Source organism: Gasterosteus aculeatus, chromosome 2, assembly GCF_964276395.1.
Source record: "Gasterosteus aculeatus chromosome 2, fGasAcu3.hap1.1, whole genome shotgun sequence".
NCBI lineage: Eukaryota > Metazoa > Chordata > Actinopteri > Perciformes > Gasterosteidae > Gasterosteus > Gasterosteus aculeatus.
In genome coordinates this window covers 4,391,609-4,414,220 of record NC_135689.1, presented here as the reverse complement: position 1 = coordinate 4,414,220, position 22,612 = coordinate 4,391,609, and the positions used below count along the sequence as shown (strand labels likewise).

Below are 22,612 nucleotides of genomic sequence, written 5' to 3'. Positions count from 1 at the left end.
GACTTGCTTGTGACTATTGTTTAAAACATTTGAACCAAAGAAACACCGTTGTGAGAAAGCTGAAACGTTCCCCCTTTAAGTAAAAAGAGTACGTATTTTATTCTTATAACATTGCACTTAACAGTTTGGTCTTTGCTTTTGTTTTTACTATCAAAATTGATTCCGCAGGCATAGCGACATCGGTACTGTCCAAATCTTAAGTATTCACAAATTCTCCCAAAATGCAATGCACCTAAGTAATGCAGGAGCTACTCTAGGGGATTTTTTTAAAATTCCTTGAGCCGGCTCCAAAACCTTGAAATATCTAATTTAATGTAATTTAAATGTAATCCGTTCCCCCAAACAAAATGTATATCTTTCCATAGTCCACTTTGCAAACCAATGTGACACAAAGTGTATAATTTCCCATTTTTTTGTATGTAACATAAAATGGCATACTTCCCACTACTTACATATTTCTCATACCATATAACTCTTACCGCCCAAATATTCAGTCTAGCAGCTAACTTTTTCAAGCTGGTGGTCATCGATGACGTCACTTGAGTCAGTTTATCAGATGTCCAACAACTCTCCTCTCCTCAAAAGACGCTTTATTTTTTTTATTTTTCTTTTTACAGGTGCAGTAGTCCTCTCCAATTCTTGTGAACACACTTCTACTACTTTTAAAGTTGCCCTCATAAAATTCTTGTCTTGTTCCGGTCCTAATTCTTATTGCCATTTTTTTTTCCACAAACGGATTAACTTGTACATAACTAGTACTTTCTTTTTTTGATATGTATAAAAGAAGAATAGGCTGCTGTGAAGCCTTAACTCAAGCTTTTATTACTCCGAACGGACGGAGAGGATTCTGGCCGCGGCACAAGACGCAGGTGCATCATCACTCTACAAATGACTTGATTCCAGTCAAGAAAATGTTCTTTATTCATGCCTAATAGTTCAGACAAAACAGGAGCCATCTTTGCTCAGCTCCACGCTGGCACCGCAGAACAAGGACGCTACTTCTGTTCCTGTTATGAGATTCTCTCATATGAAAATACGCACTTTCATCACAGTTTTTAACTTTCACGCACTCACACTCGCAGCCTATGCACTTACAGTCAAGAGTAAACAAACAAACTGAAACATTTAAGCACATGGGAACTAATTAAAGAAGGAATGTGTCCCCATTTGTGTTTTTATTCAAAACTCAATTAAAAATCCACTTCGTTCTTAATTCGGTTTTCCTTTTATTTTCCAATTTACATCGATTAGAAGTGTAACAAAATAAAAACAAAAATGATCATCATAAAATTAATTAAAAAAATGTACACGCCCTCACACACACACAGAGACAACCCACCCTGGTTGTTTTATTAGCGACCGTCCTCGGTCGGCCTCCACGTATCCCTTGTCTCCCCTGTGTGATCCCGACTGCACCCCTCCTCCAGGGTGGAGTGTGAGTGTGTGGTGTGAGGCTAGTGGGAATTGGGGTTTGGGTGGGGGGACTAAATTGCAGAACTCGTAGCACCTTCTGAAGAGAGTGAGAGCGACCTAAAGCAAAGATGGCCACGCAGCCCCAGGTTCCTCTGAACGCTCGTTTTTGGTCCGCTCAGGTTTTAAACTCAACGTTTTCACTTTGTTTTTCAGCGTGAGGTAGCTTTAAACAATCTGGATGACTACAATAGAAGAAATTAAAACAGATTTCCCTCAAACTCTTTTGAAAACAGTTGTTTTTGGGGACGAGAACTGGGCCTTCCTCCGATGGGCGTCCAAGGCAACGGGACGTTTGAAACATACGTCCCAAATGTAACCTCACTTTCCAAAAAAAGTGTTGGTGTGCATCAAGACACATGCACAGACATAACGTTGAAATATATATATAAAACCATCTGGTTGTTTATAAACACAGACTTTTACAACAATAGAACCAAGTATTTATAATACACAGTAAAGGTTTCACTCCTGCTCACGATGTACGAGCCCGGAGCGCCTGGATTGGATTTCTACTGAGGATATTTGTTTTGGTCTACACTGATTCAAAATGCCGTTTTTGTGTGTGTCAGGAGGGAAACATGGAGGGAGGTGGAGTAGGACTGGGACAGAGGCTGTGCGGCTGTTCTGTAGTGGAACGGGGGCTTGTCTTACTCACAAAGTAAACCCGGTCCAGTCCTACCTCAACTCTGCCCATTCCGGCTTAGACAATAAATAAGTGACATCAAGTCATGTTTCTGTTCTCCATAACTTGCTCGCTCGGTCCCTCTTCCTCCTCCTGGCTCGGACTCATTTCCCTGTCGACGGGGGGGGGGGCGTGGGAAACATGACTGGATCTCAGGAAGCAGGGTTGACAGAATGCTGGTGTGGTGGACAGATATTGCCGGTGCCCTTCGGTGCTGACTTCCAGGGAGTACAACTTGGAGAGCACTTCGATTGTTAGAGGAAAAAGTATCAATTTTCTTTTATAAATTTCCAGTCTTCTTTATTGCGGAAGTGTGTGTGTGTGTGTGTGTGTAATGGTTCGTGGTTGAGTTTATTCATTTCCTGTGTTTTTTTTTAGGGGGGGCCATTGGGATATTCCACTTTACAAGAAGCAGACCGCTCCTATTTCGACTCCGAACTCCTGATCCGCTCCTCCGATGTCCATGGGAGCAATGTCCACGACTGGCAGACGGGTGGTCTTCTGTGTTCTGTACTCAAAGACGGTCTTGCCCCACTGGTCCGTATGTCTCTGTTGGTTCAGACGACAGGAATGTGTTACCAATGAGTCTTAGAATAAAAGTTATCATTTTTCTTTTCGCAGAAGGCTCACCTTGCAGCCGTCCTCCAACACGGTGTACGTGAAGCGGCTGGTGCCCTCGGCGCGGAGCTCCACGTCGTTGGAGCCCTGCAGCTTCAGGGCCTTCTTCAGGTTGCCCGTAGCCTGGTCCATGTAGGCGACGCTGTTCTTGCAGTGGTAAGTGAGGGTCTGGGACGCCTCGGTGGACAGAAGCCTCAGGAAGGTCAGCTGGACGCTGGCGGCGTTGGCGACGGGGCCGTCCTCGGCGTAGTTGAACTGTGCGACAGGTGAGGGAGTTCATTGGTGAGCTTTCACGCTGAGGCCTTGCGGAGTTTTCAGTTTAACGGAAGCATCGTGTGCTAAAAGTGCACTCACGTGGAATCCTCCGTTCATGGTCTCTCCGAACCAGACGTGTTTGCGGTCCTTGCCCTTGCTCGTCCACCAGTTCTTCTTCGGCACCTCGGCGATGCTCGGGGCGACGCAGGTCTCTCCGCTCTCCATGTTGCAGAAGACCTTGATGGCGTCGGCTGTGCTGCCGATGTTGGGATCGACCCAGTAGTTACCTGGAGAGGTGACACATGTGGGTTAATAAGGGGCGCCGAGCCCGTCCTATGGACGAATCATGTATTTCTCCTGGAAAGAACGCCACTTTTTTAGAGCAAAATGGGAGGATATCAGAGTTCTAGGTCAGGTTTTGACACAAAGGGATTTAGAGATGAGAGGAAAGCTGATCTTCTCTTTAGTTTTTTTTTTCTGCCGCTGTTTGGTACTAGAAAAATGACCTTCAACGTGACCTCATTCATGCAGGGAATGATTCAGACATCCAATCGTTAAATTGAGAGGAAAAGACATAACGATGGCGCATTGAAGCGAGCTCCCTGTCTGAGTCTGACTCTCACAAGCTGCTGCGGGTGATGACAGCCATGTGTACTCAGCTATAACAAAATGCATCTAAATATTCAATGCAGCATCACAAAAGCTGCATCTCCCTCTGCAATCTGTACCTGAAAGCAGTACTTTTTCATTTCATTGTGATTCATTTCTGAAGTCTGAAGCTCCACAAAGACCTCAATCTGGATTTAATAGTCAGATTTTGTGTGAGCAGTAAACTCATCGCAAAACCGGTTGTAAACATTTGAATTATGCATTCCCAAGTTAAGAACTTCCATCCTGTTATCATCTTCACTCCTTACCGCTCTTCCACTCGGGGTGGCACAGCTTCAGGTCCCTGCAGGTGCGAGCGGGGTTCTTCTGGGAGCCGTCGGGGCTGCGCAGGTTCTCTATCTGGCTGTTGAGTGTCTTCAGCGAGGAATCCACCTCCACGTCGTGCTGCCTCAGGGAGCTGGAGGCCTCATCGGCCCTCATGTACCTGAGAGGATCGGGGGACTTCTCGATCTGACCCAGACCAGCGAAGGCCGACATGTCGATGCCTGGGCCAGGAGGACCAGGTGGGCCAGGAGGTCCGGCGTTACCAGGAGGACCCTGTGAGCAGGATATGGATCAGGATGTTGTTCCGGTACAATCGGGGAGTGGAGAGGCAGCGTTGGAAAAGCGCATTATAAAGGCTTAATAGGGTTCAATTTTAATTGAGGACATGTTACATACAGAAGGACCACTTTCGCCAGAACGTCCACGAGGTCCGGGGGGTCCAATGGGGCCGAGCTGTCCGTTTGATCCGTCTTTGCCAGCAGGTCCGGGTGTTCCAGCTGGTCCCTATAAAAACAGCGAGTGTGAGGCAAAGACACCATGGATGCTGACATGGATGCTGACATGGATGCTGACATGGATGCTGACATGGATGCTGACATGTCTGCGTTTATCTGAAACATGACTTATATAATGAAACGTGAGCTTTCTATGCAAGTGCTCTTTTATCCATCATGCAGTCTGAATAAGAAAAAAATCGTATTAAGCTATTCAAATGTGCCAGCAGTTCTTATCTATTACCGCAATCACCTCCAGCCCCTTTTTTGCCTCATTATGCATGAAGAGTATTTGTATGATGACATTTCGCTTCATTTTCCTTATCAGGCTCAGCGCTTAGCTAATCTGGAATAGATATTGAAGTCCATTTCTGATCTTAGTTGGAGTGGTTACTCAAATCGCTTTTTTGTGCCGAGAGTAATTACAGAATGCCTGAGTAGCCCATCTTATCACAGCGGTGGATAATTAAAGCACGTGGCCTTTCCGGTCCCCGTCTTCGTCAGGTGATTTTAGAATTACAAGGAGACTAACCTGTGCCCTTCATTACCATCACATATCTGAGGTGTGAGAGTTGCAGGATGGGAATGGAGAAAATATAGTTTCTTCTTCTTTTTGCCTATTTTGCTTCCTTTTTACTCTGCTTTCTCACCTTAGGTCCGCTTGGTCCGGGAGGTCCAGCAGCTCCAGAATCTCCAGCGGAACCCTGTTAGGACGAGAACATCGGCAGATTAGCGGACGGATCAGGTGTGGTGCGGAGGCGAGGAGCCGTTGGATTCGGATTACTCACAGGAGGTCCAGGAAGACCCTGCAGACCGGTGAAGCCGCGGTGACCCTTCTGTCCCCTCTCTCCGACCTCACCACTCTCTCCCTTGTCCCCACGTGGTCCTTGGGGTCCCTGGAGGAAAGGTGTAGCGTGTATTAAAATGCATGGCTGCCCGTGTGTAGCGCTCATGATCGGCTAAATCAAATTTGAACAAAAAACTTCTTGTTGCCGTTAGAGACGATGATACTCACAGCCATCCCTCTTGCGCCGCTGGGTCCAGAGGGCCCGGCAGGTCCTTGAGCGCCCTAAAGAAAACAAACAAACAGCAGTGTGGGTCAGAAATGTGGATTCATGCCCGACACTGTGCATGCCGCCTGCAGCCTTCACAGGATGCTGTGTCACTCACGCTCTCTCCTCTGTCTCCCTGCTTGCCGAGTGGGCCGACGGGTCCGGTGGAGCCGGGAGCACCAGGAGCTCCGGGGGCGCCGGCGGGACCGGTGTTACCTCGCTCTCCCTGCAGGAGGACAACAAGGCGGTGAGTCGGGGAAACAACTGTTTCTGAAAACAAACCAGGATCCAGGATGCTTCTGTCCAAGCATTGGATTTGCTGAACTATAATTCCATGTGAGGCTCTGAGGCTTCTCACCTTGACTCCAGTAGCTCCGTCTCTACCAGGAGGTCCATCTGATCCGGGGGTACCCTGAGATAGAGAGACAGATTTTTCTTTAATCCATCCAGATGACACTATTGTTTCCTGAGCATATCGTAAATGCTGTTTTTACAGCCACAGCGTGACATTTTGGTTTTATTAATTTGGGGATCTGACCTCCCTGCCAGTGTCTCCAGAAGGCCCAGTAAGTCCAGGGGGTCCAACAGGTCCAGGAGGTCCGCGGTCGCCAGAAGAGCCAGGAGCTCCTTGTTTACCAGGCTCTCCCTAAACATAGAGGGTGAATATCTCCATCAGATCGGAGGTAGACTGAAAGTAGAATGGTCTAGTAATATTCAGTAGATCAATATTCTGTTTCTATGTGGAATAATGTTTATGAAAACAAACATGGAAACTCAAGGACAACTAATGAGAATAGGTGTCAAATTTAAGGCAAACATATGGTGAGATTAAGGTTAAGGATTCTTTGAAAATATCAACCAGCAACCAAAAAAAAAAAAAAAACATGGTCAAATTAAAAAAAATATTTTAAATTGAAGCAAGATGTTGAATAAAACACTTACAGAAGGTCCAGGGAGACCAGCGAAACCTCTCTCTCCACGCTGACCGGGCAGACCAACAATACCACGAGATCCACCCAGACCCTGAGGACCTAAAGGCCCGTCTTGACCCTACAAAGGCAGGAAAAGGGTTCTTGTAACCAGACTGAATCCAAAGTGCGCCGCTTTCATCCACTTTAATCGTGAAGGGCAGCAGACTTTGTTCTCACACTCTGAGGTGCCAAATACAACTCACAGGTAGTCCCTCCTTTCCAGCCTCTCCCTTCTCTCCTTGAAGGCCAGGAGGTCCGCGGACACCGCTGTCTCCCTGTCTTCCCGGGAGGCCGGCATCACCACGAGCACCTTTTGGTCCGTCTTTACCGGCTGGGCCAGCGGGGCCGGCAGAACCAGGGTTACCCTGTCGTGGAAAGAGAGACAATGTCAGAGGGTCGGTATGCAAATCATTTTGGATGCATTGAGTAAATAGATTTTCCTTTCAGGGACGTTTTTATTGGTGATACACTCACATTAGGACCAGGAGATCCAACTCTGCCAGCGGCGCCAGGGAAACCAGTAGCACCCTGTTAAAGAGACGGGGAGACGTGATCATAACCAACCTTTTCACCTGAAATTCAACATATCTGCTACTTTCATCGTCAATAACTAGGGTAAAGATGTGTTATAACCAGAATCATCAATGCGCTTCACTTTATGGGCTAACCCCTCTTTTCTTCCCATGCGAGTACACACAACTAAAGTAAATACACGTATTGTTTTTGTGAATGTGCAGAGTTAAAGCTACAATGGAATTTAAAAGAACAGCTTTCAATCTTATCGGCTTTTTGACATTTAGTGCTGGAAAACTTAAAATTTAACTGACTAACAAGTTTGAAAAAAAGCTTGGTGTTTAATTAATCAACTTAATTATTGTATTAGTTGGAGTATTTTGCAGTGTATTCTTCGTGTGATTGTGAGGAGTCACTTACAGGAGCACCCTGAGCACCACGTGCTCCTTTAGGTCCAGATACACCAGTAGGTCCCTGAAAAAGACAGACAACTATTAATCAGTTTGATACTACACCACAGTGACTTCCAAGCACTGTTCAGATCCAGAAATGTAACCTAAGACATCCAGATCAGGTTCTCTGACCTTATTTATTTAATATGAATGAAAGCACCCACCACAGGTCCAGGGGCCCCAGATGGTCCCTGAGGTCCGGGAGAACCACCTTCTCCCTTCTGTCCAGACTCACCAAGCTCTCCCTTAGCACCGGGCTGACCATCTGAACCCTGCATTTCAAACAAAACGGTAGTATTATTATATTAAAGCCACCTTTTCAGCCATTTCATCTTATTAAACGGAACTATGTTGACTTTACTTACAGGAGGTCCAGCAAAGCCGGCAGGGCCAGGAGGTCCGACCTCACCACGGTCACCCTGATAGGGGACAGAAGACACTGTGGGTCATGGGTTATGTTTACACTGTTTTCATTATTATTCTTTGACACTATGTGTATTGCTTTTTTTTGTTCTTTTAGAAAAAAGGAGAAGAAATTAGAATCCTATTTAATATAAATGAGGAATAACGGATGATAAATGAGATTCTCCCTGCATCTCCACAACCTCGTTGGCGTGACAGTAGCACTACCAATCCTTACAAAGAGCACAATATAAATAAAGTTTATTACCGTACAAATGACAAAAACAGCTACTTACAGGAGCACCTCGGACACCAGTGGCACCAGTGGGGCCAGTGATTCCAGTTTCACCCTGGATAGAAGAGAACCAGTCAGTCACACCAAACGAAACTCAATTGATAAGATTCCCTTCCAACAATCCAAAGGGTGACTCTTGTTCTTACCTTGGCTCCGTTGGGTCCAGATGGGCCGGGAGGACCGATGGGACCAGTCAAACCCTGAGGATAGAGCGAGGCTACCAGTTATTGTGGTTCGATGGGATTCTTCACCTTTTTTGGGATGTACGATTATTTATCACTGAGATCAAGGGTTGATTTTGAACTCACTCTACTACCGTCCTTTCCGGGAGCTCCCTCGGGTCCTTTCTGTCCATTGTCCCCCTGTCGGAAAGAGGAGAAAGCTGCACGTTAAACAAAAAACGAAACTGCAAAGGTCTTTGCTTGTCGCTTTTGCTCTTATCAAATGTGCCTTAGAAATTGAGAAATACTGCAAGTTTTCAAACTAAACGTCCGCTTTGAAGGGTCCACCACTCACTCTGTCTCCCTTGGCTCCTGTGATCCCAGTCGTTCCTCTCTCTCCGGGCATACCCTGCAGGCCGGGGGGGCCCTGGGATCCAGCACCGCCAGTAGGTCCAATGGCTCCCTGAGATAGATTTAGGAGATATTTAGTCAGCTTTGTTCATGTCTACTAGTTTCCTTTGAACTAAAGAACAATCAACAAAATCTGTATCAATCTCATCCACTGACCTTGGGTCCATCAGATCCTGGTGTTCCAGGAAGTCCACGAGGTCCCTGGAGGCCCTGAGGTCCAGCACCACCCCTCTCACCCGGGAAACCACGCTCACCCTGTTAGGAGACAGAGAGACTCTGGATTAGAACAAGAAACAAGAGATGGAAGCATGAGCAGAGGTATGTGATCAACCACGGAAATAACTTGTAATATTCATGTGGGAACCGTGTGTGACAACAGCAAATCAGTGTTATACATTTGCTATGTGTCTGTTTGTGTGTCTCTTTGCTTTGAAATAGTCTGAAATGAAGACATGAACCTTAAACATGGAAACTTACTCTGGGTCCAACAGCACCAGGAGCTCCTCCCTCACCAGAAACTCCCTGCACAGAGAAAAAACACAGATTTATTCCTGGTTGTGAAAGACTTCTAAACTGTTTTGTAAACCTTCTGCTAAGCTTTTATTGTTAGTCCCAGTAACAATTCATCTTATGAATAACTCTAAGTTCAATCCTGAAAGTTGCAATGTAATGAAAGTAACTTATCTCAGTTCAAAAAACATTCCGCAGCAATGAATGTGGCTTTTACATAATTGGGCGAAAAGAGCTTCGCAGAAATTAGATGCAACAACTGTCACTTACGCATATACTCTCATATTTCACTTCCTTGATTGTTACTTTTCCTGTTATTTTAGTTGTGTCTGAATGTGATGGTACTCCACAGGTTCAAAGACCCACTGAACTAAAGCAGCACATTTGTTGTGTGAGCGTCACTCACCTGGTCACCGGGCTTTCCGGCCTCTCCTGGGACACCAGGTGTTCCGGGCAGACCCTGTTGAAAAAAGGGATTCGTTATATGATATCTAAGTATAGAAACAAGTCTGCACACTCAATATTTGTCTGCGCAGCACACATACAAGTTATTTGGAATATCAATCGTTCTAATAATCTTGATTTTGATAATTTTCTTTTTTTCCAAATGGGAGTTTTCTGGAACTTAAAGGGGAGATAAACTCACCTGGAAGCCAGAAGGTCCAGGCTGTCCTTGCTCTCCTCTCTCTCCAGCAGGCCCCTATGATAGACACAGGCACAGGAGGTCAGTCAGGGAAGAAGAGCAATTGAAACACATCTCACAACATGTAATTGCACTGAAATACTCACAGCAGGGCCACTGGGTCCAGAAGGACCAGTTTCACCATCTTTTCCAGCAAGACCCTGTTCAAAAGAAGTATTTTAGAATTATGAAAAGTGATGAAAAGTGAAATTATTTTTATGATTTCTTCCATATAGAGAAAATGTACTCACTCTCAAACCTGGACGTCCCACAAGACCTTTCTCTCCTGTCTTTCCAGCTTCACCCTGTTTAGGAGAAATCAAGGTAAATGATCCATGGAAAGCGTCTTTAACTTGACATGCTACAAGCTAACCGACAGCAGTAGCAGCAATAGTAATATTTGGCTTCTGAAGAACTCACATTGGCTCCCTTTGGTCCGGGGAATCCCATCACTCCTGGCTGGCCACGGGCTCCCTGAGGGCCGGGCGGGCCGGGGCGACCGTCCTCACCAGAAGCCCCCTGTCAAAGACACAAGGTAGGAAGTCAGCACTGAAACATTGAGCGTTGAAACCAGTGTTGCCTCACATTCATTCTTCCAGTTAATTGTAGAATGAATTAATTCACACTACAATCAATCAGTGAAGTATTACTTTCAGGTGTGTTTAAAATACAGTGAAGACACTTTCCATGGGTGAGCTGTACTATTTTATTAAGCATAACGGGATACATTTTGTACTCACAGAAGGTCCAACTTTTCCTTGAGGACCAGCATCTCCGGGACGACCTGTGAGACCCTGTTGAAGGACCACATTTCAGAGATCATCAGCACCATTCGGGAGGCGGAAAAAAATCTTGACAATGAATTAAATCAGTCCAATCGAGCCAACCACACTAAAAATCTCTGTCTGATGTTGGACTAAGACTACATAACGCTGTGTGACCGCTCAGACTCACTCTGGCTCCGGGGAGGCCGGACTCTCCTGTGCGTCCGGGATCTCCAACAACACCCTTGGGCCCGACAGCACCAGGAACACCACGTTCACCAGGGGCACCCTGAAGTAGATACGATATCAGCCAGTCTTATAGAAATATGGAAGCTAGTTTTTAAGACCACAACAGCATATATGTGATGGTGCGGTGCTCTGGTCATGGTGTCAGACGGGACTTACCTTTGCACCAGCAAGACCGTCCTGACCTGGGAAACCACGGTTACCAGGAGCTCCCTGCAAGAGTCAGAAGTACATTTCATTAGATTGTTCATAATAATATTCCTAATGTAACTTTTTGACAAATGTTAATGATCATCCTGATGACTTACTCTCTCTCCTGGAGGTCCGAGTGGTCCGGCTGTTCCAGGCTCTCCTCTGGGGCCTCGCTTTCCTTCTTCACCAGAAGGCCCAGTGGCACCGAGAGGACCGATAGGGCCCTGGAGAAAGTAAGACGTGTCAGCTAATCCTCTCTGTGGTCTGATTCTAAAAGATGCTCCAAGAGGTATATTTTCATATACTTACTAGCTCTCCCTTGGGTCCGGCTTCACCTTTGAATCCAGGAAGACCAGGGTCTCCCTAGACATGACAAGAAAGAAGACCCCCACAACAATGAATGATCACAACCCAAACAAGTATGAAGGTTCCACAGAGTCTCAGATGATTCCAAAGTGACTTACAGACTGTCCCTTTGGCCCCAGAGGTCCTGTGGCTCCCTGTGGTCCAGGTGGGCCACGGGGCCCGGGGAATCCAGGAGCACCAGCAATACCAGAAGCACCCTACAAGGGAGAAAAACAAACCAAAATATCAGAACAGAGTAAAACGGTTGGATGCCTCCAAAACCATGAATTCAGGGAGAGGTCTTACAGCAGATCCTTTAGCTCCAGGAATACCATCTGTACCAGGGTTACCCTACAGCGACAGAGAAGAACAAGTCCACAGAGTAAGAATGGCTCTATGCGTGTCTGTTGTCTATGAAGCAAATCGATAGTCTGTCCAATCGGGCTGATTTTAAACAAACCGATGCTCCGGAGGGTCCAGGGGATCCTGGGGTACCGCCCTCTCCGCGAGGACCCTGTGCTCCTTCAGATCCACGGGCTCCAGTAGGACCAGCTTCTCCCTGAGAGGACACAATGTCTCATCATCCACAGGTAGTTTATGGCATGACTTTCAATGCATCTTTTCTCTTTCTTGAAAGGACAATGAAGAGGTTTGTAGTTGATCACCTGTGTACAAAAAAAAGACTAACCATATGAACAAAGCAGAGGGTTATGGGTAAGAAAGATCAAATGGCCTGAAAGTACGTAAGGAAGAATTCACTGAGTAATGAAGTAGAACCTGAGGACGCAGTTAACCACAAATGGTTGTAGTCACACTTGCCAGGAATTTGTTGTGGTTTATTTTACAACAGAAGGTCTGCCACAGATATAGAAATAGCAGTTTGTGATAATGTGAACTGCACAAACCTTGGATCCTGGAGATCCTGGGAAACCGGGAGCACCAGCAGGACCAACAGGCCCCTGTGGACGGAGCAAAAACACACTGTTTTGTCATCACTTGTTGTTGCTATCCAAAGCCATGGCATCATATAACATCAAAAATACTATCACAAAAAGAACAGTCCATGGAATGCAAATTGGGAAGGGCGATACTCACAGGGGGACCAGCGGGACCGGGCAAGCCGTCATTTCCACGGGCACCCTGGAGACCAGAGACACGGGGCAGTCAGTGAGGAGATTCTGTGTCTCTTAAAGTTGTTACAAACAAGGCACAGAATACTAGAACCATTTTGTTGCAGACATCCGCTTGTTACTCACTGCAGCTCCGGCAGCTCCAGAACGTCCCCTCTCGCCGGGCAGACCACGTGGACCCTGCGACAGAAGGTCAATCGATCTTCATCATTGTGAAACATTTACCTTAAATGTATGTATTGATTCATTTAGCCATCATCAAACAGTACGTCAGACCAGAGAAGGTCCCTGTGGAGACTCACCATGGGCCCAGCCGCTCCGTTCTCTCCAGAGGAACCAGACTCACCCTGATGGGAACAGACATCAGAGAAAGTCAGAATGAAAATGGAACGATTGAAATGAAATCATCACAAAAAGATACACGTGGTGGACTAACCTTGGCTCCTGCGGCACCATTCTCTCCCTTAGCTCCATCCAGACCAGGGTGACCCTACAGAAACACACCAGTCAGTCCTCAGGCTGCGATGGACCAGCATGAGTTGCAGGTTGCATGCGCAAGGTTGAAACACTCACTCTGTGTCCTTTGATTCCAGGAAGTCCAGGAGTTCCTGGGAATCCACGAGCTCCCTGGAATAGAAAAAAAAAAAGTCTTCACTCGAGGAACGCTGAACTGCATTTCTATTTTTGTCTAAAGTATTCGACAGGCGTTGGACTGCTGGAGTTAGTCACCTGAGGCCCTGCAGGTCCACGCTCACCAGCTTTTCCAGGTTTGCCAGCGTCACCCTAGAAACAAGCGGGAAGTGGGATGATTATTACATAAAGCCTGATGGAGCAGCACTGCACTTTACAGAGTTATTCTCAGCAGCAGTGTTAGAAGACTGCCCTCTGGTGGTACATCCAGAGCAAAGGGAGCTTACAAAATGTTTTTTCATATGCAGATTGACTGAAATACCATTGTGAAATAATAGTGAGGCAATCAAGTGACATATGTTGCACTGTTTCTAAGGCAAACCAGAAAAAGGAAAACATCTTCACGGTTAATTGTTTGAGCCTTTTTTTAACGTTATTTTGTGTGGGTGTCTTTTACGGAGCTGTACAACTTGACACTTACATCACTTCCAGGTTTTCCAGAAGGTCCAGGTGCTCCACGAGGTCCAATTGCTCCCTGGTAAAGACAAAGATAAATCATGAGTGATTCATTTTCAATTGTTTAAAGAAAACTAGAAAGACTTTTGTGCTGAAAAAAGAATAACACTGTACAAAATGTTTTGCTAAATTGCTAAATTGTGTTCAGACAAATGAAAACAGCCTAAACACACCTATGTATGCTTATAACATAATTCATAATCAACAGTGTTTTTAGTGTTATTGTTCAACCTTAAGCACTACAGCAAATTGGAGCAGTACAGTGTCTGTAAGGCACATTGATGCATTTTGGGATATGTAACAGGATACTCACAGCGGGACCGGGTTCTCCTGTCTCTCCAGGTCCACCTTGGAAACCTTGTGGGCCCTAAAGATACAAAATAACAGATTTATTAATTTATTCTAGCGAAACCCTTGTCTTTGTTTGGTCTGATTAAGGACCAATCACACGGTGATGTAGCGCTATGACGGGTGTACTTACAGGGGCTCCACTGGGTCCAGGGGGGCCACGAGGACCCATGGGACCCTGAAGGAGAAGCATGAGACAAACAGTAACTTAACCGAGAACCAATCAGGTAACTTGAAGTGAATCTCCCGGACCACGAGGTGGCGGCATTGCAAACATTCATTGTCCAGCCACTTATCTCCAGCACTCGCTGCTGCTCACCATCGGCCCCTGCATCACTCCCATGCTAGCACCTCCTGCCTTCTCATCGAATCCTCCGGCCATCTGAGCAGCAAAGTTCTGAAACACACAAAAACAGACAAAGACGGGGAGTCAGTTATTGCAGTTATTATCTGTGCTGAGTGGTCCATTACGCGCTGCAGCAGGCGAACTTCATTAACTGAGTCACTGAATCAGATGGGGGGGGATTGGTCACCATGAGTGTGCAGAATGATAAGCTCCTGCTCATCATCAAAAGCACCGTTTTAAATCTTGTGTTTACCAGAGACGATAAATGTCTTTAAAGTAATGCTGATCGAGCATGAAAAAGCAACAGACAATAAGACTAATGAATTACAGAAATCAGCCGACAAGCAAAATGACCAATTACTACAATCCCGCCTCTTATACTTTTGAACAAACAATGGACTTATTTGGTGCTGTTTCTTTGTATTGATTATGTAGAATGTAGCCAGAGAACCACAAGCGATCGAGTTACGGTTACGACACTGAATACGATTTTTATTTTAATGATTTGTCTGGTTTTATTATTTAAAAACATCTTTGGATTTATATCAACAGTTTACTGTTATTAATATGGTAGAACGACTGTTGCGTTGGCGCTTAAACCTGAGTAAAAAAAAATTAGATTTTTGTTAAATGTCTGTTGACGGCATGTGTTACAAAAGTGTCCCGAACTCACCCCTCCCAGTCCTGGCGGTCCAGGTGGTCCGGCGGGTCCCGGGTTTCCAGGGGTGCCGGGCTCACCATCTCTTCCTCGAGGCCCCACATTTCCCTAGAGAAAGAGAGAGCAGATGATATTCTCTAAGTTCATCAGGACGACTGCAGAGGATTCCAAAAATGACAAAACATCTTTGCAGAACAAATCTCATATCGGTCGTTCGATATTTAAATGCGGATGTTCCTTCATTTTATTAATAACCAAGAACATTGCAATCTCAAATTAAAACAGAACCCTGCAGTTATTTGGATGATTAGAGCTGCTGGTACTCGATGCTGTTACATATTAATGTGAGGTAATCTCTTGCGAATGCAGTGCTGAGCGGTGTGTCTTAGAGCACAGTGTGTGGCGTCTTACCTTGTCGCCCTTTGCGCCAGCTTCTCCACGCACTCCCTGCTCACCTGAGGGGCCCTGCAAAAAACAATCCCAGGATGAATCCAACTCCTATTTATAATAATCTTACAGTCAACCAATGAATGTTATCATCAAACAATGCTCGGATACGTGTAGAGTAAATTAAATCATATTCACCATTGGGCCTCGTGGTCCCATTGGTCCTACAACCTGCACACAGGGGAAATAAAGATTTAGTCAATTACTCCTTATTAGAAGACCTATCGTTCATGTTGTGTCCGGTTAGGCTAAAATTAGAAGAGAAGAACATTCCAGCTTGGCAGGAGGTGGACATCAAGCTAAAACCACCATCTGACGAGGATTGCCCCCGACAGGACAAACGTCCCCTCCTCTTAACTTCTGGTGCGGCCGACTCCGTCCACCGGACATGTGCACTTGCACCAAAGTTGCTGAGAGAATCTAAGAGGATTTGATTGGGTTCGTTATGCCCGAGGAATGCAGGGTTTTTTTTTTACTTGTGGACTATAAGTGCAACAAAGGATTGCAGTTAGCTTCTCATGAGCGAGAAATTGCCCCTCTAATGATCACAAAATGTGAAAAACACAAGCAAAGGTAACAAAAAAGGGATGACTCGTTAGGAGATAAGAGTCCAATTCGACAAAGTAGGAACTTGTGAAATATATGTATGTGTTTTGGTGTTTTTTCATCATGTGTCCTCAGGCCTGTAATGGCAGTGAGACACTACTTTAGAGTATTCAGACTTACATCGGCAATCTCTCCTGGTTCACCTTTCTGTCCCTGAAAGACGACACAAAGAAGTGATTTCAGTGACCTGGAGCCCTTTGCTAAGAAACAAACTGAACGAATGGATACAGGTTTTTTCCCACAAGCCTCGGCCTCACCTTAGCACCAAAGGCCTCTGATGTTGCAGATCGGATGTGTCGAGGGCGGAAGAGAAGAACAAAACGTTAAAAATGTACAAGCAACTACAAACATCTCACTTGATTGATTTGAATCCTGATTTGTGATTCCTCGGTAAAAAGAGATGGAGAAGGTAATCTACCGACGCCAGAGAGGATCAAATACCTTTCACCAAACCCAAAGGCCACTAACCCATCCAGATTATATTAATGGCGAAATGCAATTCCAAGAGGGATGAAGCAGAAGCAAGCATTGGCTAGGAAGTGAGATTGGAGTATTTAGATCCAATCCTTTAAGCAAAGTGTGAGAGTAAGTAAAGCTGTAGCAGCCATAGTGTATGTACCTGTATATGGTTTTAAAACAACTGTTTAACAGTCCACCTATTTGTCAAATTGACACATCAGGAATAGAGTGTCTCTTTTCTCTGATTCATCCAAATATTTTTGACAAGAGGTCTTGTAAATAAAGAAGCCTTCATTCTGCTGAAGACCTGCAAGTGGGTCAAATAAATGATCCAGTTCAGGCCGAGGGAGAATGTATGCTTCATCTTAGTCAAGGGTTAATGAAAGTAAAAGCAGGAGGCGTCTCTACTGGTTTAGGTGAGAGTCAGACAACACATGACAGGATTCATCCAATTCCACACAGCACCGACTCTCCTCGGGGACAAGAGGATCCTGTCAATGACGCTGATCTGATCTCCCTCCAAACCAAGCATGTAGAGGACCACTTTGGAACGGGGAACCAAAGCATCGCCGTTCACTGATTCCAAACCGTAGAACTAAAATGTTTGAGGGCGACCAAATTAGAGGCAGTGCCCCGTTCAAAAGTGGTGAGATACATGCAAGCTAAGAGGGTAATTTATTTATGGTTCACGTGAATAAATAAATTACAACCAATGTGGTCACTGGCGTCAGCGGGGCAGACGGGACAGCACTCTCCAGACGGGATGAGAGGGTCGGCACATTCTTTGACCTCGTCGCAGATTATCTCATCGCACAGAACCGCTCCGCTGTCGCACAAACAGATGCGACACGGCTCGGCCTTCCACACAGCCTTATTATTATACGGCTGGCCGTCCTGGATGCAACCACCTGCCTCCTCTGTGGTGGCCAGCAGGGGGGCCGTGTGGCAGGTGGAGACAGTCGGGAGGCAGGAGGAGGATGGAAGGAGGGGAGAGGGGGGGAGGGGGGAGGGGCACGGCAGGGAGGTAGGAGGAGTTAGAGCAGTGTGGAGGGGGGAGAGAGATAAAGTTATCTCTGAACACTTCACAACGTGGTGCAAAGTACAGAAGAGATGACATTCAAAAAACAGCATAACACGGTTAAACTTGTAATTGATGTCAATGGATGGAAGTGGCCTTGTTCCCCTTGATGATGATGATGATGATGATGATGATGATGATGATGATGGTGAACAGGTGGTGTTTTGTCCCAAAAATACAGAAGCTGTAGACTACAACCCACACAATTTAAAATGAACTATTTTTGCAGGAGAACTTTACAGCAGCATGACATGTAGAGTCAACAAGAGGCACAGTTAACAGTAGTGTCTGAAGCCCAAATGGAGGTATTTGACCCGCATGCCGGCCGGTATGAATGAACCTCTCTCACAGGGATACTGGGCCCAATTGACACGCCGCTGTCTTAAGTAAACACACGGCTCCTTCTAAATTTCTCCATCTGGATCCCGTAGCTGTGTCGAGCGCCAGTGCAAACACTTTAGGGAATTAAGAATGGGTGTTCTGTTTAATGTGCACGGCTTTGGGCCGTGTCCTTCCAACTGCTCTTATTTGTTTTTTAAGCCAAAGTGATACTTGGCACATGCATGTCATCCGGCTACTGAAGCAGTAGCTTTCTACATCACCGTTCTTCTTTTTGTTTTACCATCTGTGGGGTGATGAAATGACTCAAAGCAGTGAAGTCCATATTTCTATAAATACAACCATGTTTCATAATCTGTTGACTCCCCGTCCTTCTCCCCTGCCGCTACCCTTTGAGCCTGCTAGCCTGGGGTCAATGAGCCCGAGCCCGTCACATCACATCAAGAAAACCTCCAAATCGGCTCCTGGCTAATCCTTCGGGCGAGTTTGCATATTTACTTCACGTGATTTAAAAAAAAAAAAGAAGAAAAAACTTATTGTGAGGATTAATTTTACTGATTTTTTCTGACAAGTATTTGTTCCACTCAATGGCAGGGAAGGAATTAAGCATTAATGAGCTTGATTGAGCAGATGTGATCCTTAAAAACAACAATAACGTTTGATCGGGCAGGAAAGGCTGAGCAGCGAGACGCAGCTGAGGACAAATGGACACTTGTTCACCTGGTCCTCCATCCCACACAGATGGGCCTTGACAGCCTCACCTGTCCTACAGAAAGACATGGACTGGCTTCCTGGGAAGACCACAGGTAGCCTGCTTGACATTGTGCCCTCACATCAGCAGAATCAAATAAGAACTCTCATAACGGAAAAGTAGCACGTAATAGTGGCCGATTTTAAAGCAGAGTTGTGCTCTTCCTGTTCATCTTTTGACATCACACCTCCGGCATTTGATTTACTTTCCACTATTCCTCTGAAACAGCAGGTAGAGAAGGTTGGAAGGGCAGCGAAAGTCGGCAATGTCATCACAGAAACAACCCACATTTATTTTCTTTTTTTGCAAGTAAATAAGAAGAAAAAAGTGAAAGTGAAGAAAAACTTACGGTCGTCCTCATCTTGACATCTGACCACGGACAGTAAGGCGGCTTGAGAAGCTACGAGTAGCAGAACAGTCCTTGAATCCACAAAGCCGAACATGTCTAAATATCAGACATGCACTAGCTCGGGGCGAGAAACGAAGGGATGGACGAGTCCGGGCTCTTCGGTCAGTGGTTGTGTTGAGTGTGTGTTCCCAGAGACCTATGGCACCATGCAGTCAAACCCTCCAGAACCTAAGTGGAATCCAAAAAACGCGGGGCCCCAGCTGGCACTCTGCACCCACCGCGTCAGGGCAAGCAGCGCGGTTTTATGTCCACTGTGCCTTGTATGGATCTTCGTATATTCCAAAATACCGGTCCTTCCCCCAGACCCCCTGTCAGGCTGAAACCCGAACCTCATCCACCCTCCCCTCAGTCCAGCAGCATGCACTTTTTTTTTTCTTCTTCTTTTTTTTTTTTTTTTTAAACTCAAGCCCTCCTTCCTCCTTCGACCTGCTTGGCCCGGCCGAGAGATGCACCTTCACTTTCCCAGTTAGAAAGGGAGCAGAGGTCATCACTGTGGCTTCACTAATGTCACAGCTGATTGATACCAACAGCAGAAGACACTTCTGGTTCATTTCAAGGCAAATTATCTGCGTTAGAATCACCCAATGTGCTGTTTAGTGAAGTCAAAAGCTTTGTTTTAATTAGAACTTTATTATAGAGTCTTGTGTCAAATGTCAAATGTTTGATGTTAACAGACGGTACAGGATAAAATTATGTTTGATGAAAGAGTTTTCGCAGTTATCAGTCAGACCTTTCTAACAATAGAGCTAAAACGTGGTCATCCAAAGTAAGTAAAACACTTGTAGTGTTGTGTTGTAAAGTCTTAGTTTTAAAAATAAAAATGTAATCGTTAAATTCCTAAAAATTTAATCTGACTGCTGTGTTCAACTAAAATCGAATCCTCTCCCATTCAATTAACGGAACATTGTTGTTTTTGACTGTAACCTAAATTCTCAAATGAATTTGTTATGAAAGTGGCCTCTAATAGTCCGGATGCTAACCCTCCAACAATAACGAGGGGTTGTGGGAACTCAACAACGGGTCATTGGGGTTGTTTGTTTCTAGTCTCCCGGATTATAGATTAATCCGCAAGCTTTAGACAACCTTAAAGTGTTGAGCTGACCAATCAGTCCAGTTATGTCATGTTCACGTGGCTGAGGGCCTTCACTGTTTGGATGACGACCGTCGGCAAGAGGCTGTGAGATCCTGTTAAAGAACGAGGATACGTCCTTTGTGATAGAAGAAACATTTTCTGGATTCAGAAGTTAAATATTATATTCATGTCTGTGTATCACTTCCCCATTTGCAGTCTAATCGTCCAGTAGATTTGCAACAGGGTTTCTTCTTCCTTCGAAGAACATTCCAGACAAAGTAGCACATATATGCAAGAATTATGTATTGTGAGGTCTAGCCAGAAGGGTGATGAAACGCCACGGCGATCTTTATCGTGAAGCTCTCTCTAGATAGCCCAGGTGAGTGGGCTTGAAAGCGGGTCTTTGTCATGAGGAGACGCACAGCAATTCCAGGGTCACGACCCTCCAGAGAACGAAAGACCGGAAGCCACCATCTTGGCTCTCTTCCACCAGATCTACGAATTGTTTGGTACGTTGGGGTCGTGTTCAAGGATCACGTCAGCGCTAATCAGATCGCTGAAACCCAAAGGCGTCTCTCCTCTGACTACAACCACTTTATCTCTGCAGCTCCGGTCGGCACAGTGGCCTGGTGTCATTGGATCGGCCGGTTTTCGCCATCTCCAGGTTACTGGGACAGAACGACCCTCGGCGATACTGCACCAGCACCCAAAACATTTCAGGAATTTAGGCAGCTAGTTACCCAGCTGAATAAATAATCTGTGGCGTTTAGACAATTGAGGCAATTGAGCGGCGGTAAGTTTGCTGTGTCAGGTCAAGATGCTGCTGCAGTGTCACGTACAGAAAGGTGAAGTTGACGTTCTGTTGGGAGAGGCTTTAACTTGGGGAATGAATGAGGGCCTGTTCTATCACAGACGTAAGAATACCCTTAGAAACCCACACCCCCTTTGAAATCAGAGATATATGCAAGAATGTAAAGAGAAACGGCAAAGACCGGCTGATTATGCACTGAGGTGGAAACAGATGATGGATCTAGAGATGCTGTCGAATTTACCGACATAATAGCGTCTTACAAGCGCCAAGGACGTACAAGCCCCCAAAACAGAGCTTCACCGAGAGCAGTGAAGCCGCAATTCAACACTCATCTTCCAATGCTCTCGATCAAAACCCTCATTTCCTTAATAACCCTGAGAAATAGTACGGCTTCCACTTACGGATCCGTACCACAGTTACAGCAGGGATACTGTGCTCATTTCGGCCGTACACATCCCTTTTCTCTGGTGCTCGGACCGTATGCTGCCGTCTCCCGGCACACACAATAGGCCTCTGTGTGCACGGCCCGCGGAATGCTGCGAGATGGCAGGGCGGTGGGATAGCTGCACGGGGAGGATGGGGGTTGGTGGGGCGAGGAAGGGTGTGGAAGCTCGGAGGATGAAGGAGGAGGGGTTGGTTTGAGGGGAAGGTAAAGGAAGAGATGGCAGTGACGGAAGGACCGCTCACAACTGCACGGGTGCGCCGAGGCTCCAGGGGTCTAGAGGGTGTCTAGGTTTCGGCACGGTGACGGCAGCAGAGGGGGGTGGCTGAGGTCCTCTGTGTACACACAACGTGGTGAGGGAGGGAGGTCAACCCCCCCACCTGGGACGGACAGGAGGGGACGGACAGGCCCAATGTATCCCAATCCTCATGAAAATCTGAATCTAGATGTTCTGGGTCTAACAAACCCCGAATGAATTAACAGCTCAAACCCTCAAGGAGCGTTTTTACTGTAAGAATATCACATTATACATTTTGGGGGCGCTTTGATGAGAAAAAGATCCCAACAGAAAAACAGTGAATAATCGAAAACTGTCATTTATATGTAATTACCAATGCAACGGCACTAAATAGCCATGCCAGCCGTCCATTGGGCTGTCTTACACACATGAGTTGAAACAGCTTTCGTTGCATTTGCTACGCTTGTCTTCTTACTGGGGCAGAACATTGAACGTTTTTCCTCAAGACGGGATATTACCTAAATTTAAAAAGTGTATTGTTTGTATAACCGTCATTTTAAGGCGTCCTAGATTTCGACTAACAGCCCCAGTCTCACCTTGTTAGACTTGGCTCAAGTGGCAGATCAACACTCTTGAGGATATATCGGGCTCTTCAGCCACTAAATGCTCCGCTATGTTCGGCAGCTACTCTGTCTGCCGTCTGCTGAGCAGGGAGAGAACAGTGGCTTTTTAGAACTTTTCCCCTGAAAGCAGATGCCTACTGCTGAGGGTGGTGAGAGTGAACCCAAACAGTGGTTATGCTGTCCAGCCATGTATACCCGTGCAAAATACTGAGTATGTAGCTGCTTCTGGTCCTTTTGAAAGTGGTTTAAAAGGTATTC

General features: G+C 45.9%; 1 protein-coding gene across 2 annotated transcripts; it reads right to left on the bottom strand.

The window, feature by feature from the left end:
• Window positions 1-1,206: 1,206 nt before the first annotated feature.
• On the bottom strand, window positions 1,207-19,543 carry col2a1a (collagen, type II, alpha 1a). Of its 2 annotated transcripts, XM_040192602.2 has the most exons (54): window positions 19,109-19,543; window positions 17,302-17,508; window positions 16,390-16,406; window positions 16,253-16,285; window positions 15,665-15,697; window positions 15,491-15,544; window positions 15,095-15,187; window positions 14,395-14,472; window positions 14,209-14,253; window positions 14,041-14,094; window positions 13,693-13,746; window positions 13,311-13,364; window positions 13,155-13,208; window positions 13,018-13,071; window positions 12,884-12,928; window positions 12,708-12,761; window positions 12,547-12,591; window positions 12,357-12,410; window positions 11,912-12,010; window positions 11,758-11,802; window positions 11,571-11,669; window positions 11,416-11,469; window positions 11,223-11,330; window positions 11,074-11,127; window positions 10,859-10,957; window positions 10,645-10,698; window positions 10,325-10,423; window positions 10,156-10,209; window positions 10,012-10,065; window positions 9,869-9,922; window positions 9,629-9,682; window positions 9,190-9,234; window positions 8,869-8,967; window positions 8,657-8,764; window positions 8,449-8,502; window positions 8,287-8,340; window positions 8,142-8,195; window positions 7,809-7,862; window positions 7,608-7,715; window positions 7,412-7,465; window positions 6,953-7,006; window positions 6,682-6,843; window positions 6,450-6,557; window positions 6,046-6,153; window positions 5,866-5,919; window positions 5,626-5,733; window positions 5,471-5,524; window positions 5,244-5,351; window positions 5,106-5,159; window positions 4,358-4,465; window positions 3,946-4,234; window positions 3,128-3,315; window positions 2,786-3,028; window positions 1,207-2,704 (listed from the first exon to the last, which is right to left on the bottom strand). In XM_040192602.2, the coding sequence occupies exons 1-54, from the start codon at window positions 19,200-19,202 to the stop codon at window positions 2,558-2,560; spliced, it is 4,464 nt and encodes a 1,487-aa protein (XP_040048536.2). In that variant the 5' UTR covers window positions 19,203-19,543; the 3' UTR covers window positions 1,207-2,557. The 2 variants fall into 2 exon arrangements, with proteins under 2 accessions (XP_040048536.2, XP_040048537.2); XM_040192603.2 differs by lacking the exon at window positions 17,302-17,508 and having other exon boundaries at window positions 19,109-19,488.
• Window positions 19,544-22,612: the final 3,069 nt, after the last annotated feature.

Bases quoted from the DNA above. Each gene is read 5' to 3' on its own strand.
- col2a1a (XM_040192602.2), bottom strand. From the start codon at position 19,202: ATGTTCGGCTTTGTGGATTCAAGGACTGTTCTGCTACTCGTAGCTTCT. The intron at 7,466-7,607 runs GTGGGTGCTTTC...TGTCTTTTTCAG, and splicing joins CTGGGGCCCCTGGACCTGTG to GGACCTACTGGTGTATCTGG. The intron at 3,029-3,127 runs GTGAGTGCACTT...CCTGTCGCACAG, and splicing joins CCATGAACGGAGGATTCCAC to TTCAACTACGCCGAGGACGG.